The sequence below is a fragment of the Acinonyx jubatus genome, chromosome C1 (assembly GCF_027475565.1).
Source record: "Acinonyx jubatus isolate Ajub_Pintada_27869175 chromosome C1, VMU_Ajub_asm_v1.0, whole genome shotgun sequence".
NCBI lineage: Eukaryota > Metazoa > Chordata > Mammalia > Carnivora > Felidae > Acinonyx > Acinonyx jubatus.
In genome coordinates, this window is record NC_069381.1 from 206,642,032 (window position 1) to 206,660,402 (window position 18,371).

Below are 18,371 nucleotides of genomic sequence, written 5' to 3' on the forward strand. Positions count from 1 at the left end.
AATCAAATTTTTTAACTATCTTGAGCATTTTAATAGAATGAGGAGTAAAGAAGAAGGTAGGTTAACCACAAGAGCTGCCACTAAAGCCGAAGGCAGAGGTTTAGGGATAAGCTTGTGATATTGAGGGAAACTGATGGGCAAGAGGAGGGGAAAATGAGAACCATGGTTACACGGTTGATATATTTCCTCTATATAGCAAGTAAACAGCTGATTTTCACTGATGGGCTCATCATCTTTTGACATCAACATTGCTCTGAGACTCACTGTTTGGGTCATGGTTTTATAAGTGTTACATATTACTGAATATTAAGCCATGTCAACAATCTGGAAACCTACCATCAGCATATTAGAGTGGCCAAGCATCATAGTAAATACAGCTACAGAAACACTATACATAACTTAAGGTTACTTATCAGATGACCTTGAAAGTCAAGAAACACAGATAAGAATTTAGACGGAGGTAAAAATGACTGAGAAGACCATTTACTTTTCCCACACAGATGCCACCTTGCCTTATTTTCATACAATCTAACAAGTTCATGCAAGCTTAACCTGCTTAACTGGCACTTTATAAGCAGTTAACTACTAAGAGGAGAAGAAGGTACAGTGGAGATCAGTATGATGGCAGCATTAAGTAGTAAGAATGAAGAGGAAGCCAAAACCGTACGCAACAGGCATAAAAACCCAAATGGCAAAAATGCTTGGGAGCCATCTGATGTAGAAAAAAAACAGTTCCACACACCCACTCAACTACCCCCCCCCCACCCCCGCCAGGGGCGTCACTGTAGTACAGCATCCCAGGTAACGATGTCTATGTGACATCAAAAAGGCGGGTGGAACAAATTTCTCAGTAGAAAGAGCTGGAATAGACAGAAAAGGAACTTTAGAAATCGCAAAGTGCTAATATGGGTTGAGTGTTGCTTAAATGCTTATTTTTCCTGTATAGACTAAGTCATAAGTGACAACATGACAGGTCCAAAGTATATGAGACACAGTGTTCAGCCCAAGAGGCAGATAATGAAAACGCCCTTCCGATGGATAAACTATCAACACATAAAACCATTCATTTAGCACACGAACCAGTTTCTCTCCAGAAGGAGAATGCCAGTGGAATGCTTAATAAATGAGACCTTGGTGTCCCGGGAGTCTGAGCCGCTCCTTAGTTAGCCATTGAAGACTTAGAATGTACTATAAATTTCTCTAATGCTGCGCAGATATAGAATATTCAGCACTAGAGTCAGATCTCAGACTTATTTGAGCTAGTGAGAAAAAAAAAAATAGATAACCAGCACCGGTTTTGGATTTCACTAGAGAGACATTCACTGACAATCTACACAGGGCCAGGGAGTACTGAGAGTAGCAAGGACACAACAGTTAACAGCAGACCGTCTTGCCTTCATGGCACTTAGACTTAGATTCTTAGTGAAACAAATGTTGAATCCAAGAGATTCTTGGGGCAAAGGTTCCCAGCAGCTTTGGGATCAAGGCTACTTGTCATTATTCCAAGACCTGAGATCATTAAATACATGTGTTAATACAACAACAAAGTCTCAACAGCAACAAAACAAATTCCTCTCTGCCAGCCGTGTAACAGTTGTTTAAAACATGGTCTAGATCAGGGATTTGAGCCACAGATGCCCACAGGGGCCGTGCCTAGCAAGGGAAGCAGATGGATAGACCGCGCGGAGCCAGGAGCACCCAGCCCTTCTACATGCACGGTCACCTCTCAGCTCCTGGCAACTGTGGGAATGCACTGACCCTGTGTTAATGAACTTCCAATTTCTCAAGGGCCGCCATAAATCTTATTAGTAATACAAAATAAAACATCACGAAGACAAAACCAAACAAACCAGTAGGTCAGATTTAGCCCATGTCAAGTCCATGACCTTTGGTTTGCTCTACAACTCATCAGGGGCAGTGACCCTGCTTGATCACTGGTGTATCCCTTACAGCCCTCAGAAAATGTTACTGAACTGAATTCTTACCCCATTGTTATGTCCATTTTATAAATGAGGCACTGAGGCTCAGGAAGACCGTAGAGCTTGCCAGTGTCAGAGTTGGGATTTGAAAGTGGATCCACGTGCCTCCCAGTCCCCATGCTTAACATGACAGCATCTTGGTAGGAAACCCCCAACCTCAGACTATGGCAATAAATACAAAGCTTTGTTCGAACCATAAAAAAAAAAAAAAAAAAAAAAAAAAAAAATGTAAAGAACCTAAACGCACTTTTCTGTTTTCTATTTCCCTACCAATCTGTGGCTTCTGAGGCCAGGGACCAGCTGCTGAGAGAGGACATGTCCGATGACGTGAGAGCACCCACAGTGATCGTCTGTGGTTCCTCTGTGCTCTCTCTTTGTATCCATTCCTTTCCCCCAAACACTTTGCTTTCACAGTGCCTTGTGGTATAAGGATCTAGTCCCCAGCTATAACCACACTGTGATGAACTTAATGCAGAGAAGTCATATGGACAGGATCATGTACAGAAAAAAAGACATCAGAAACATTACCTGTCCTAAGAGTAAGCCGTACAGCAGCCGAATGACATAAAGCTCAGCCAGGACAACCCTGGGCAAACTAGCAATTCACACTCAAAGAGGCTAGCCCTGAGAAGCAACTCAAGAGAAAGCCACAAAAATATTTTAGAACCAGTAGCATCTTCTTAATGAAGGTACCACTATAAAAAATGACTGTGCTCAAATGCCGAATGGAAAAAGCAGACTATAAAATGCAAAGTGCTTAACAGCTGTGGCCGTGTTCATTCAACATACACGTATTAAGGAGTTAGTTTCTTGTCAAGCAGACTTTGTGAGTGTGTTTTGCAGGTGTATTGAGGGTGGTACCAAGAGAGAGCCTAATTGTCACCCTCACTTAAGGCTCTCAGACTGGAACCTTATTTTCATAGCATGTCCCAGGGAAAATGGAAAAGAGGACATTCAAGCTGATGGGTAGGCTCCAGGTCACCCCAGGATTAAGGCTCTTTGATAAAGAGGGGACAGGCAGGCTGTGTCCAGCCTCCAGAGTAATGCCCTTAGGGCCAGTGAGTTTCTTCTGAGGAGTCAAGTTGCTGAAAGGCTGTGCCTCAACTCGAGTCACTTGTAATGGTCAGCAGAGGAGAACCATTTCAAAATAGATCTACTCTGTGGCACGAAGTATCACATAAACGCTGACAAAGCCAGTGTCTGTATCTCCACCTTGGACCTCGCATCGGCGTCTCTTACCTGAATACCATCTCACTACCCTTCAACACCTCGACCTGCTTGTCTGATTGGCACCTCAAATTTAAGATGGCCCCAGTGATACTTCCTTCCCCCACTCCACACCTACTCCTCACATTGGCTTTCCCATTTGGGTCTTATCCTTTACTTTTCTCCTTCTAATATCCCATGTCCAGCCCAACAGCCAATCTATTAGCACCGATCTCAAAACACATCGAGAATCTGATCATTTCTCGTCACACCCAGCACCAACATGCTAATTTGTCCACCATCATATTTCACCAGGACTATGTAGCAGTCCTCCAGCCCATCTCCCTCCTTCCCTCGCCCCCTGCTATCTGTTCTTACCAGAACTACCATAGTGAGCCATTCGAAGCTAATGTCAGCCATAGAGCATTATGTCTGTCTCTTCTTAAAACTTTCCGCTGGCTGTTCCCTGTCATCCAGAATAAAAGCCCAAACCCAACGCACCCACCAAGCCCCGTGCTCCACAACCCCACATAACCTCCAGCCACTTCTTTGTCTTCATTTCCTCCAGCTTTTCCCCTCAAGCTACATTAGACGGTGATGGCCTTTATCATCATCAGCCATACGTACTCATCTATTTGCTACCCAGCATGCGTCCCTCCCAACCCCAGGAGTCCCCAGGAGGGTACAGACTGTGCTCTGCTCCCTACTGCATCCCCAGCACCTAGAATGACACATGGAACATAGTAGGTGCTCAATAAATATTAGTTGAATGAATGAATGAACATAGATGATTTTTTTGGGTCATTAATATATGTATAGGTTCAAAACATAAAATATATATCATACTATAAGTCAGAAAGAGCTACAGTTGAATTTTATCTCCGTCTCTTTTAACTAGAAAGATTGTTATTGGTAAGAGCTACTCACTGGTGGTCCTGGAGATCCTTCAGCACCCGGAGGGCCTGGATGACCTTTCTCTCCAAGCCACCCAGGGAGCCCCAAGTCTCCCTTACTACCCTGCCTCCCAGGAAGTCCCGGAGGGCCTGGTGGGCCCATGGGACCAGGCTCACAGGCACAGAGCCCCGCGTTTCCTAGACAGAGGATAAAAGGCAGCTTTGTCATATTTCCTGCACAAAATCCCAAAAAGCCTTTACTAAACAAAACCAAGAATGAAAATAAGAACAAAAAGGGTATGACGTACATGGTTCTTATCTCCCATAACTGATAACATGTGACGTAAGCAGGGGAGGGGCACTGTGTAGGGGTACCTAGGCATGGTCTACGTGGGGCAGGTGTATCATTTCTGGACAAATGGGGTATCTTGGGTCTTTAAATAAACTCATTCTGATAAACTGATGCCCAAATTTACTGAAGGAACTTTAAAATAAGAAATCATATTTTTAAAAGTTTGAAAGTCTTTTATCTGGTTCCTGCTGAAGAAACAAAAAAAAAAATTGGGTTAGAGCATAAACTCTAAACAAATAAAGAAACAAAATAATATGTGAAAAAGGATTACTGACTGCATTGCCTATTACAACTGATAATTCAGTACAATGCGTTTTCTAATCATCAGGACTTTTAGTCGGAAAAAAAGCCTTTCGGATGGTCAAACTCAGCTGTGTTTATGCTCTCATACCCACCTGTTCCAGATGGTCAAAAAGGCACCAAACAATTTACAGTGGAGAAACACTGAGACACAAACACTTGATGACATGGGGAAGTATGGACCCACAGAGAGAAAGTGAAATAAAAGATCAGTACTTTCTCATCTCTGCTTCTTTCAAGGAACAAAAAGCACCTCATGAAAAAAGTCACCACTCTGAGGCAAATTTCACAGCAGGCAAGGGTCTCCTTTAGACTCTCAGATACAAAGACTTGACTTTGGCTAAGTTCTAACCACATCATAAGCACGTGATGAAAAGAGGCACTCAAGGGGGTAACTAAGGTGCGTATCGCATCGAAGTGAAATGTTCCATTGCCCACTTCATAAATGCCTCCAACCCCCCCCCCCCCATAAGCTATTGTCTTCAGGAAATCCTACCTTTGCTGCATACTTGCCTTTTTCTCCTTTCGAGCCTCTTCTTCCCGGAGGACCTGCTTTGCCTTTTATTCCTTGTGGTCCAGGGTGCCCGACACTACAATATATAACTTTACAGTGGGAAAGGGGGATGGGGCATAAGAGAAGCACTCAGTTTTTGTGAATGTCTTCCAAAGAACAAGTGCAAATGTCTCTTGCACTCTTATTTTCCCCTGAAGCCCACTTTCTTCCATTCATTTTCCAAATTTCTTTCTCTCTAATATAAGAATATATAAACAAATAGACCATACAATTGTCATGGCATGCTTCTGCTCCCACAACCATTGATAAAGCCATCCTAATCTCAACCCCAACTTAGTGGGTTGTAGAGAAAGGTGGACAAAAAAACAAAGACAATAAATAAACAACAAACAAAAATAACTGTGCAGCAAACATCCTTTTCCCCTTCCATTATGAATAATTAACAAATTAAGAAAGCTCATAAAAGCAAAAATTCAGAGATATTCGATTAAGTGTGACAGTTAAAACATAAACAATAAGTTGTTTATTCTCCCTGAATCCCAGTAAAACAGCAAACAGTAAAATAATATTATAAAAAGATGTAAGCTCACAAGACAAAAAAAAAGGGGAGGGGGGGAGGTAAGGAAACAAAACAAAAAGTGTAAAAGAACCTAGCAGACCTTGAAAAGCTGAATTCTAAGCAGGCAGGGGGGAAAGGGAACAAAGAACACAATTTACATGAGAAATCTCTCCCAAAGTTCAGGAATTGGTACCTTGAAGTAGAATGACAGTGCCTCAAACAGGAGGACTGGTTAAAGAAACAATTTAATCATAAGATCCCCTTCTCAAGAATTACAGCAGCAACTATGGCCCCTCAGAATTGGAGGAAAGAGACAATGTAGCAAGAAGAAAACTTTGAAATAAAGTATATGATTTAAAAAGTAGATGAAGGAAAGCATTTCACCTCTAAAACATGAACAGACTGCTACAAAAGAAAACATTGAGGGGCTTCCTGGGTGGCTCCGTTGGTTAAGCATCCAGCTCTTGGTTTCTTCTGCTCAGGTCATGGTCTCATGAGTTCATGAGTTTGAGCCCCACACCAGGCTCTGTGCTGACAGCATGGAGCCTACTTGGGATTCTGTCTCCCTCTCTCTCTGCCCTCCCCCGCTCACTCTGTCTCTTTCTCAAAATAAATAAATAAACCTAAAAAACTTAAAAAAAAAACATTAAAACAGAACAATAGCAACAACAAAATCCTTAGAAACGAAAAGAAAACCATTATGAAAGTAGAAATTGAAAAATTCTGGAGCAGAGATGTAAAGTGGAGTTGAGGAAGTCTACGAGAAAGTGTTACAGAAAAATAAGAAGGTGAAAAGTAATAAAGAAACATATGGTGGATTCACTAATAGGCACATATGTAGAATTCAGAAGGAGAAAACAGGGGGGAAATGGAGGAGAAAGTATCTTCAGAGAAACACTTCAAGAAATTTTTCCAGAAATGGAGGAACTGTGTTGGCTAGAACTTGCTCACTGAGCGCCTACGAATAAATGCAGATGTGCCCACACAGAGGCAAGTCGTTGTGAAATTGAAGGTCATTGGAGAAAAAAGAAAAATTCTGTAAGATTTCAGAGCAGAAAACAGATTTCACACAAAGGATCAAGAATCTAAATGTCATTGGACTTCTTCAACTCTAGAAAACAATGGACAATGCCTAGAAAAATGTATTTCCAATCTAGAATTTTATATTCAGCCAAATTATCAACCAAATTCCACAGTAGAATAAAGGCATTTTCAGACAGATAAAGTATACTTTTTTCAGGATGTATGATGATGGATATATGAGATAGAAGTATGATAGAAATATGTGAGTTGTAGGTAACAAGGGGACCCAGAGAGAGGGAGAAACAGAGACAGAGGGAAACATAAAGAGACAGAGACAAAGAGAAAAAGAATTCCTGGTAAAGGAAGATTTCGAGACAGTGTCTGAGATGGCTTAAAATTGCAACCTGACCTAATTTGAACAGGTTAAAAAGCTCCAGGAGAGATTTATTCAAAGAGATAATACTGATAAAATATTTCATGAGTTAGAATGGAAATTTATGCAACTCTAGATGGTTTGAGGTTAAATTCACAGTAGGCATATTGAAAAGCAAGCAAACACACACAAAAAACCAAGACTACTCTTAACAAAATGGTACACTAGAAAAGTAATAACATACATTATTGGATGGCAGACCTGGTGAACAGCATTTATGTAACCAGTGTAAATACTGAATATTTTTATGTAGTCAAAACTAAGAGAATAACTACGTTGAATAGGCTTTGGGAGTAGAAAATGTGCATATGTGCGGTGGGGAGGGACTGAACGAGAGCCAATTTCATCTTCTATGGAAGGAAGTGAAAAGATAAGTCTCAAAGTCAAGAATCAAGAAATTGCAATACAAGGTGGTGCCTGGGTGGTTCAGCCAGTTAAGCCTCCACTATGGCTCAGGTCACGATCCGCCCTTGGGCTCTGTACTGATAGCTGGAAGCCTGGAGCCTGATTCAGATTCTGTGTCTCCCTCTCTCTCTGCCCCTCATCTCCCCAAAAAAATAAACATAAAAGAAAGAAAGAAAGAAAGAAAGAAAGAAAGAAAGAAAGAAAGAAAGAAAGAAAGAAAGAAAGAAATACAAGCACATTGAAGGGCACTAGAAAGGCAAATAAAAAAAGATTCCAATGACTTGTGCGAAGATAATTGCCCCTGGGGAGGAAGGAACAGAAGAAGGGGTTGGCTAGGATGGCAATTCTTCACAACAGGCTTCATAGAACTGTCTCTTACACCACCTCTATTTATATAACTCTGATAAAAATTAAAACGACATTGAAAAAATAGAAATTGTAGTAATTTACAAAACTCTATCATTCACACTTAAATCCTCAACCGTATGCTTTAGCTGATGTGATCTCCAACATCAGTCTACTTTTTTGTATTATTAATACTACTAACTTGGCTCATGACATAATGGATAATGTTAAAAAATATTTAGAAAGTCACATTTTCTGAATGACACTGCAGATATCACATGCAACATAAATGCCAGTGAACGTGAATGAGGAGCACTTTACCATCTGATCCTGGAGGGCCCTGCAGTCCTGGAGCTCCAGGCAACCCAGGTGGTCCCGGGCTCCCTGGTTTCCCTGGAGTGGAATCAGCTCTCCCGGGGATACCGGCTGCCCCTGGAAATCCCGGATGACCAGGAAACCCTCCTGGCCCAGGGGGTCCCATCATGCCTCCAAGAGAAATTGAGAATGAAAACCACATGTATCTCTCAGAGTAAACAAACTTTTTTTTTTAAGAAGAAATCAAAATCCGTACATTCTTCCTTAGACTGTAAAAATTTTTAAAGGAAAAAAATGTATTTCAAAATTAACTTGATTTCCCAGCCATAAGAATACCTCACCTTCTTTGAAATAAGCCCACAAGTGGAAATTTTGAGGAATCGGATTTTCTTACTTTTTCCCTATTATTTAGGGTTATTGGAGGAAAAAACACATATTATTTAATTAAAATTATTATTTTTCCAATCTTTCCACTTTGATAATTTGGTTAAAAATAATCTGGATGAACATATTAGCACATGTAGCAAATAAAAATATGGACTCACATATCATCTCCATAAGATATAGAATACCATACCTTTCATAGCAAGGTAGGTTGGGGAGAGGCATAGAGGTGCTGTATTAGAACCCGATCTCTCTCTCTCCAGCCACATGTAATTACACACGCTCCATGAATGTTGAAATGTTCAGTGTGTTCAGGGGTCAAAGTGAGTAAAAGCTAAATCCTGCTTTCTTGTGACATCTGACCCTCTTACTGGGGGCTTTGGCTAAAGACAGCAGGAAGCCTTCCTGTGAGAAGCATCTTCTTTCTGAGCATGAATCTCTCTGTGGAAGATTATAGTTTCCAAAGATGGCTGCCATGGTAGCTCTCATCCCTCACACTCTTGTTCCCCTCTCCTTGAATGTGATGGGATTTTGTGATTATTTGGACTAACAAAGTACAGCAGGAGTGATGCCATGTACAAAGACGATGGCTACGTCATTAAAGATGATTCAGCTTCTGCCTTGTGAGCTGAAATGCTTGGGATATGGAGCCACCATAGAAGCAATATCACTGCTCTGACGCCACCATGCAATACGGAAGCCTAAATAAGTACAGAGCCAGACAGAGAGGCGATGAGACTATACAAAAGAAAGAGGACAGAGATGCCCAGCCAGTCCTCGTGTGTCCGCTGCAGCCACATAATGGTGATGAACATCCCAATCTAGAATTGCTCAGCTTAGCCCTTCCTGAATTCTTGAACCACAGTGAGGGGTAATATGATGATTGTTGTTTTAAGCCACTAGGTTTTGGGTAATTCATTCAGCAATAGACAACAGAAACCCTGTCAGTAATCAGTAAGTAGCATGCTAACTAAATTAATGGCATTCATTACAGTGTGCATATATGCTGGGGCTTTGCATATATTTTCAAACATTAGCCTTACTCTTGAAACAATCTTGCAAAGTTTGTACCTTATAGATAAGGCACAGAAATTTAGACCAGTAATAGGTAACATGGCTAACGGCATTCTAAGAACTGTTTACATATTGCTTCCTTCAACCCTAACAAGAACTGCACTCTAAAGAGGAGAAAACTGAGGCACAGAGAGGTTTCGTAAATGCTGAAGACCACACCACTTGTATGTGGTAGAACCTGGAATGTTTTTAGTCCATAGTGTAAACATGTAACTATTTTAGCATACTACACTGAGTGGCACGGCTGGGATTCAGTCACAGGTATCTGACTCCAAAACCCTACTTATCTCATGGTAAATATTTTAGATGATCGTAAAATAAGTATAGCAAAGGCTATGAATATTGGTGTACTTAAATGAAAGGTGTTCCTGTTGACTTGGCTATCACCTTGTCTTCATGTCATTCCTAAGACTTGTCTCCAAACCTCCACAGTCACTGGATGCACCTGGATGCTACCTGGTGTCTTGTCCCAGTCTAAGGAAAATGCTCAACCGCTTTCCAACAGGGAAAATGGGCTACAGTGTATGGAATATAGCACCTTGAGCACCCATGAAATCAATTCAGTTGTGGCCAGCATTAAAATTTTTTTTTCAAAACAAAAGAGTGGCATAGAAAATAGAATGCATTGTACCCCAAAAGGTATTCTTTTATGAAATTTGTGTTTCAATCATATGTATATGTGGATACATATATGTGTGCAATGTAATGTAAATGCAATGTAATACTAAATATATTTTTCATAATAGATTGTAGTCAAGACTTGAAAGCCATTGGGTTAATTCTTTAAAAAAGAAATCTTGTGGAATTAAGACACTTTCTGTTATATTCAGCTTTCAATCTGCTAGAGATATGTGTTGCTTACTCCCATTGGGTTTTGATTTCAATCTGCTAGAGCCACTATTTTATTATAAATATGCCCAAAAGAAGAAATCTAATACCAGAGGCTAATGATTCCTGACCAACTGAGTACTGTCTACACAACTTAGATAGCGTTGGGTCAATGAAGCCAAGGCTACGGTATCTACAGATTAAATAAACTAAACATTGCCACCTTTGTGGTCAGTTATCAGATCCTACAAAGTGGAAGCTAGATTCATAGAAATTTAAAGAACTTTGTAGTTAACAGATGAATGTCAGGAAATTTTTCACTCCTCAGTAAATAGAACAAGAGACACGGACTGGATAAAATTACGTCTATTCAAGACTTTCTCCTCGCACATTTAATGAGTTCTCCTGAGTTCCCAGAATGCAAATCTCCTCTACACTTCTATTCCTAATCTTACTTGGGAATATTAACCAGCACAACACTTGAAGGAGTTCAAAGTCCTATATCAGTAGGATTCTTTCCCAGGCACTTCTGCAACTTGATTACCATGAGCTGTAAGGTTTTGTTTTGTTTTGTTTTGGAGGGCGTACTGATTTTGGGGGAGGTGAGGACTGTTGTTTTGGTTTTGTTTTTTAAATGAAGGCTGAATCACAGTTTTATCTTTTAATTCATAATTTGTGTTTCCATCTTTCACGAAGAGGAACTCAATTTTCACGAATAGATGTCAACAGGGAGAGCCTTTCTAAGAGGACGGAAAGACCTGAAAAAACACTCTGAGCCTGGCACCAGTTTCCAAATCTTATCTGCCTCTGACAACTTGCGGGACGCCTCTTATACCCACAGATTCCTCACCACACCCCCGAGATGCTGACTCAGTATTTCCGAGGTACAGCTGAGGGATCTGGATTTCTTCCAAGTAAGCCATTAATTGGCTTGAGTTCAGTGGTTCTTAAGCTGTGCTCTACACATAGAAGTAAGAGGCGCTTTGGTAGCAGCAGATGTCTAGGTCCATGCTCCAGAATGCCCAACATTCTTGATTTGGGTGGGGTCAGCCACCAGTTGAAACGCTCCTAGTTGACATCAGTATCAGCTAGAGTTGAGAACCTCCAGGGAGGAGGAAGATGTAGGAAATCTGGCACAGAGGCCAGTGGATTTCTACCTGCACAGGTTTCCCCTGGTGGTCCTGAGGGACCAGGGGGACCAGGCGGTCCAACAGACCCCGTTTCTCCATAGCGGCCAGGGCGCCCCGGATCCCCTGGAGGACCTGCCCAAAACAACAACCCGTGTCAGTGTAATAAACGTATATATACATCTTAAAATTCACACACAATTACTTCTTGTGAGGCTTGGTTGAGTACAACTAAGAGATTGTTCTTGCAGTTTCTCGCCACAGTTAGAAATGCGGGATCTTAAGGGGCGCTTGAGGGGCTCAGTCGGTTGAACATCCGACTCTTGATTTTGGTTCAGGTCATGATCTCACCATTCATGAGATCGAGCCCTGCTTTGGGCTCCATGCTGATCGTGTCAGCCTGCTTGGGATTCTCTCCCTCCATCTCTCTCTGCTCCTCTCCCACTCGCGCTTGTGCTCAAGCTCTCTCTGTCTCTCAAAATAAATAAATAAACTTTTTTAAAAAATGCAGGATCTTAGATCCCTTCTCTGCAGACACATGAACCTTGAGCGACACTGTCTTTCACACTGACTTGGGTCACTTTCTTGGAGGCAGCATCTTGGTAGGTCTTAGATGGTTTGGAAACATTTTTTAGCAATTAAAATTAGAAGGGTGACATAACAAAAATCTCTGCATACAGCTTACATGCTAAAAAAAATAATATTTGGAGTCTTATGCCAACAGAGATGGTCCAGATGCACTTATCGACCTGTACTTGTAAATTACATATTCTTGCTAAAATCAAGGTATTTAGCATGCGAAGCATGCAAAATACACAAATACTGGGCCAGACTCTTCTGTCAGGGCCACCCAAGTCCCATTTCCTAATAATTTATGGTGGAACCAAGCTAGACACAAACCTTTGAGCGGAAGAGATGGAGTTACCAAAACACCTGGTGGTCCTGGGTACCCGCGATCTCCAGGGTCCCCCTGAAATCATTCATTCAGACACTTTTCTTAGAAATATTAATATTTTTCTCATGTTGCCTGTAATTAAATATTAGAAGGACCAAGGGTGCATTCGTTTGAGAAATAAAGATTATAGGCTGACCAGAAAAAAGAATGGTTCATAGAGATCTGGGAATAACAAAAGCATCCGACCTCCACCTACAAGCAGAAGTAAAGCATCACCTGGCAAAATTCTCACAAAAGAAAAAAAAAAAAACAAAAAAAAAAAAAAAGATTTTTCATGCCCATAAACTAGATACTTCTGAAATCAGGAATTTTCTTAGAAATACTATGAGCATTCACGTTGAACTTGGCAGTCTGGTATAAACAGTCTATTCACCTACAAAATCTGAATCTACACCTTATTTTAGGTGGCCTTATTTAGGTGGCCCCACAGAGAGTTCTCCACAACTTCCTCTGATTTTAATTGGGATACTAGCTGATCCCCATGGAATTTTTGAAGCTTTCATTATTATTCACATTCAAAAGGTTGATTTCTCAAATGTAAAATATAAACATTTACAACATGCATTGAGATAATATGTACAAAATTAACTCTGTTGCTTTCCAAACTTCTGTTTCTCAAGGATTCTTTCAAATATTTTTAAAAATAAATTAGTTAACATAAGGGATATAGAATTTTATCAGGCTATACTCAAATAAGCCTTTTATTTTTTTACCTTTGGGCCAAGAAATCCAAACGATCCAGGATCTCCAAACAGTCCTGGTTCCCCCTACAAAGAAACACAAACATTCCTTTTTTAAAAAAAATGTGACTGGGTGACAAACTGTCTCACTCTTGTTTAATTTGAATGACACACGCTCACTGAGATTCTGTGCAAAGTCTTAACACTATATTTGGATTGCTTCAAGACAGTTTTGTGTGTTAGTTTTTTTGCACTTACAGCTAGATCATGCAATTCATAAAATAAACGTGTCTCCTTTTCCAGTTACTGTGTGCATACTTGCATGCCCTAGTACGACTTCTGAATGACACTGAATTGTACTTATGAATGAAAATATACTTATCATCTTTATAATCGTGTACATTTACCTTTAATCCTGGAAAGCCTGGCAACCCATAGGAACCAGGATCGCCCTAATGAATTCACAAAAATCAACACAAGCAGAATTAAATCAAAGTGCCTGAACCAGTTCAATGCATTATTTTTCACCTTAGGAAACTGCCTTCTGGATATTGAATCTTGGCTCTAAAGGCAGCTGAATAAAAGGAATTATGTATAAAACAGACTGCTTCTTTATAACATCAGCTATTTTAACTGATTTTTTAGTTTACTTTAAAAATGCATGTCCTTGCCAGTGTTTTAAATTAAGAACATACTTTTGTTGTTGTTGTTCTTGTGTTTTCACTCACTTAGTCTAATGATTGCACTGGGCTAAATATTTTTGGAATCGTTGCAATATAATTTGTCTGGAGATTAATAGGTACTCTGTGCATTATCAGCAATAAAAATTATCATGGAAGCCAACGTTGCCCCTTAACTACGGAATCTGGAGCCAGATAAACTCAATGCCCCTGCCCATAGGGGGTCTGGCCTCTATAGTGACTCTATCAGTGATGATCCATCCCATTGGTGGCATGTTTGAGGCCTGATGCTGTATTTTTTTGTAGCTACTGCCCATAGATCAGTACCCTCTTTTGTCAAATAGGCTTAAATGAACGATTCCAAGCTGCTAGTGCACCGACACTGAACCACGCAGGAAATGCCACAATCCTGTTCCTACCCACCAATTCTACCTTCTTCTCTCCTGGTTTATCTAAATGATGTCAACAGAAGGGACGTTTTGTTGAACATGTCGCTATTACATCATTTGTATCCAAAATATATTGTTCCTGTTTGAGAAAACCTCCACTTTGCGTTCTTAGAAATGCTGATCTAGTTTTGTAAAAATAGGAGAGAGAAAGCCAACTCGCTGACGTTAGGGGCAGCAGGGATGGCATGAACCAGCCTTACCCGTGGTCCTGAGAACCCAGGAACACCCTTCTCTCCTTTGGCCCCAAATCCAGGTTTTCCCTTAAAGAGATGACAACATTTAGAGGCATTCGAGCAGCAATATCTCAGCAACATGGCATTCAGAAACAAAATGAGATTTAAAAATTACTGCCGGCAGCTTAAAGGAAACAAGTACTTTAGAATAGATGCCCCACGGGATGATGATAAAATAGTGAAAACTTCTATTAACATACATTAGCATTTAAAGCAATGATAAAGATCCATGCAAAACATTGTTTTTCATGAATATAGCATACCATACAAATAAAAAAAAAGGTATTTCAATAAATTACCTTGGGTCCTGGTGGTCCTGGAGGTCCAGTTACACCAGGCATTCCTTTTATGCCCTAAAAATCACAATGAATATTTATCTGGTTTATTCTTATTATTTAACATACTGAATTCCATCTTTTTCAGAACTTACCCCTTTCAACAATCATTTTACTAATTTTCAAAATAAAGGATTATTCTTCAACTGTTGCTCAATAGCAATTAAGGTCCAGGAGCGTTCCTAAACCCGACACTATTCAGACCAGCTCTGTGTGAGAGGTGTCATGTCGTGGGGCACAGGGGACGTGACCACCATGGAACCAGAGCAGCAGGTGCAAGCTGGGAGTGGAGCCATTGAGAGGAGTGGCTCATTTTGAGCAAGTTAGTGAAAGTTAACCCAGTAATTGAAAACTGACAACAGAATCTGCGTGTGGCGAGTGTAACATCCGCAAGTATCGCAGGCTGACAGGGGAAGTGAAGTTTGCCAAACTTCTATTACGTGTCCACTTCTACATACCTGTTACCTTCTCAATGATCAAAACGTCAAGCCCATATGTAACATCTCAAGGACAACTGGACTTCCAGTGGCCCCTTCGGCCCATATACCAAAGACAGTATCGATGGGGCACTATATTCTGGAGGACATGTCACAATTTAGCAGCCCACACTAGGTCTGTGATGCAGCAATTGAATAAACTTGAGAACATGGGTAACTTTCCCAAGCCTCATTTTCCAAGTCTGTACAATGGGGCTAATGACAGTACTCATCTGCTAAGGTTGCTCTGGGATTGATGCCCTGATTCCTGGAGGCACTCAGCACTTTGTTGGCACAGGTACATGTTCAGAAAATGCTGGCTGTGACTCCTTTATCAAGGCAACGTATGGATTGGGAATTACCTTTTCTCCTTTATACAGACAAGAATCAGGTGGCTGTACCAATAAGGTGGGTCCAGGAGAACCTTGCTGGCCAACTTCACCCTTAAAAAAAAAGGAAGATAATAGGAATTTCATATTCACTTTATTTTGAAATATAATTTGAAACAGAAGAATTTCACCCATGTATTGTCATCTAATGCATACAGTCCTGTGTGTCATGAGTTTAAAACAAAAATCATGGCAAATATATCATGCAACTTAAAGTATTTATTGTTTTTCACCAGTAATAATACTGATCGTTAGAAATAAAATTAAAAAACAGAAACAGAAACAAAAACAAAAACAAACTAGGGGCACCTGGGGGGGCTCAGTCAACTGAGCGTCCAACTCTCGATCTCAGCCCAGGTCTTGATCTCAGGTTCGTGAGTTCAAGCCCTACATTGGGCTCCATGCTAGGCATGGAGCCTACTTAAAATAAAAAGAAAACTTAAAATTAAAATTAAAATTAAAAAAATTAAATTTAAAAATATAAGCGATTCATAATCCTATCATCAGAGATCTCTATGAAAACTTTGGTATAGTTCTTTGTGGTGTGTGTGCTTATGAGTCTGTATCTGTACACATACCTTGGATAATGTACCTATGTACCCACATGTAGGTGATCAAATGATGTGTTAAATACAATTTAAAAGATAATCAGAATGCTATACAGAATATATAAACATAATTTAAAATACACACAATGGTTTATATTTTTATATTTTGTTACAGTTTCAAGTTTTAAAAGAGTTTTGTATTTTTCTTTTATAATAATATTTTTTGCACATTTTCCAATTATACTACAAATTCTTCAAAAACCTGATTTTTAGTGTGTACACAATAATCTACGGTAAGACTATACTATCATTTATTAAGCCATCCTACTCTAGTTAGATTTAGGTTATTTCTAATTTGTTTTCAATATGTTTAAGCTCTCTGTATAGAATAGTTAACCAAAAGTTGTCATTTATGTCATTAGAAATGTTATTCTCTTGGGAATAAAATGTCCCCTGAACTGGATTTGCCATGATACAACCAAAAATTCTCACCCTTAATTAGCAGATAATTGTTTTTTTTTTTACTTATCTGAATATTTCTATTCATTCTGCACTTAGATATAGTTAAGACCAGATGATAGAGCTGGTCACCTGTGTTTGCAAACTAGGCCCATACTGACTGTCATTTTGGACAAGTTCCTTAAAAATCTCTCCTACCTAGCCTTTGTTTCCTTGATTCCTCTGAATCTCACCTTCCTCCTCTGTGAACTGAGGGTTAGTTATAACACTGTCTACTTCCAAGTATTATTACTTTATTAAACAGACAATGCACATAAAATGCTTAGCACTTACTACACCGAGTGGAACAAAGATTCTCAAATATATAATTTTTAAGCCATTAATGTTTTGTTAAGTGGGATTTGGGGAAGAAGAATACTATTTCCAATTTAAATGAAATAATAGAGCCAATAATTCAATCCCTACCTATAACTGGAAACTACAGAAGAACCAGGTTAGGGACCTAAGCTTATTTTTTTTAATGTACCCGAATATTTGATGGTGTTGTTACAGCCACTGCTCTGAAGCATTTATGTTATGTGCATAAATGATTAAACGAATGCAAAAATAATACATAAGCAAGGGAGTAACATGTTTTGGTAAATATAACCATGCTTATTCTTGCAATGTTTATTTATTTTTGAGACAGAGAGAGAGAGAAAGACACAGAGTGTGAGTCCAGGAGGGGCAGAGAGAGAGGGAGACAAAGAATCTGAAGCAGTTTCCAGGCTCCAAACTGTCAGCACAGAGCCCGACGCGGGGCTGGAACCCACGAACTGTGAGATCATGACTTGAGCCAAAGTCGGACGCTTGACTGAGCCACCAGGTGCCCCTGTTGTGTTGTTTTAATTGACCTTATACTTTAGTAACCTGTACTTTCTGATCCACATTATGTCATAGGCATGTCTGCACATCATGAAGTCTTCCAGTGTATTTTGGGCAATAGAGTCGTTTTGCTAAATGCCTGCACCATAACTTACCCAACCACACTGGGACTCCATGAGAGTGGGGATCAAGTCGGTCTTGCTAAAAATCCCCATATCCAGCACTGATCTTAGCCTGGCAGAGTAGACGCTCAATATCTACTTGCCCACAGTTGTGGCAAGAGCCACTTACCAACTGTTAGACATTCAGATTGTTTCCAGATGAGCTGCCATCTTAAAATACCTTTCTAAAGCTTATCTTTGCTGAGTTTCATGCTTCAGGAGAAAGGACTGTGGATGTGAGGGAGGAAGGGGTGAGGGACAGTGAGCATAGGTATGAGGCAGGAAAGAGTGGGAGACTGTGTCGCTAAATGTTTTTGGTTCCAGGTGTTTATATTTTTATTTATGTGTAGAGTTTAGGATTCCGAGGAAATTTGTGAAATTAAGCCAAGCAATACAGTAATTAAA

At 40.1% G+C, this 18,371-nt stretch overlaps 1 protein-coding gene across 12 annotated transcripts in view; it reads right to left on the reverse strand.

The window, feature by feature from the left end:
- COL4A4 (collagen type IV alpha 4 chain) overlaps positions 1-18,371 on the reverse strand; it is a 130,148-nt gene that overhangs the window by 58,369 nt on the left and 53,408 nt on the right. For 11 of the 12 annotated variants that reach the window (XM_027048808.2, XM_027048814.2, XM_053215884.1 and 8 more), the window contains 10 exons: positions 15,908-15,988; positions 15,034-15,087; positions 14,702-14,761; positions 13,780-13,824; positions 13,406-13,459; positions 12,638-12,707; positions 11,768-11,872; positions 8,331-8,495; positions 5,244-5,333; positions 4,113-4,276 (listed from right to left, as the gene is read on the reverse strand). In XM_027048808.2, coding sequence (XP_026904609.2) covers positions 4,113-4,276; positions 5,244-5,333; positions 8,331-8,495; positions 11,768-11,872; positions 12,638-12,707; positions 13,406-13,459; positions 13,780-13,824; positions 14,702-14,761; positions 15,034-15,087; positions 15,908-15,988 — 888 coding nt within the window. The remainder of the gene's footprint in view (positions 1-4,112; positions 4,277-5,243; positions 5,334-8,330; positions 8,496-11,767; positions 11,873-12,637; positions 12,708-13,405; positions 13,460-13,779; positions 13,825-14,701; positions 14,762-15,033; positions 15,088-15,907; positions 15,989-18,371) is intronic. The other variant, XM_053215885.1, reaches the window with a different exon arrangement.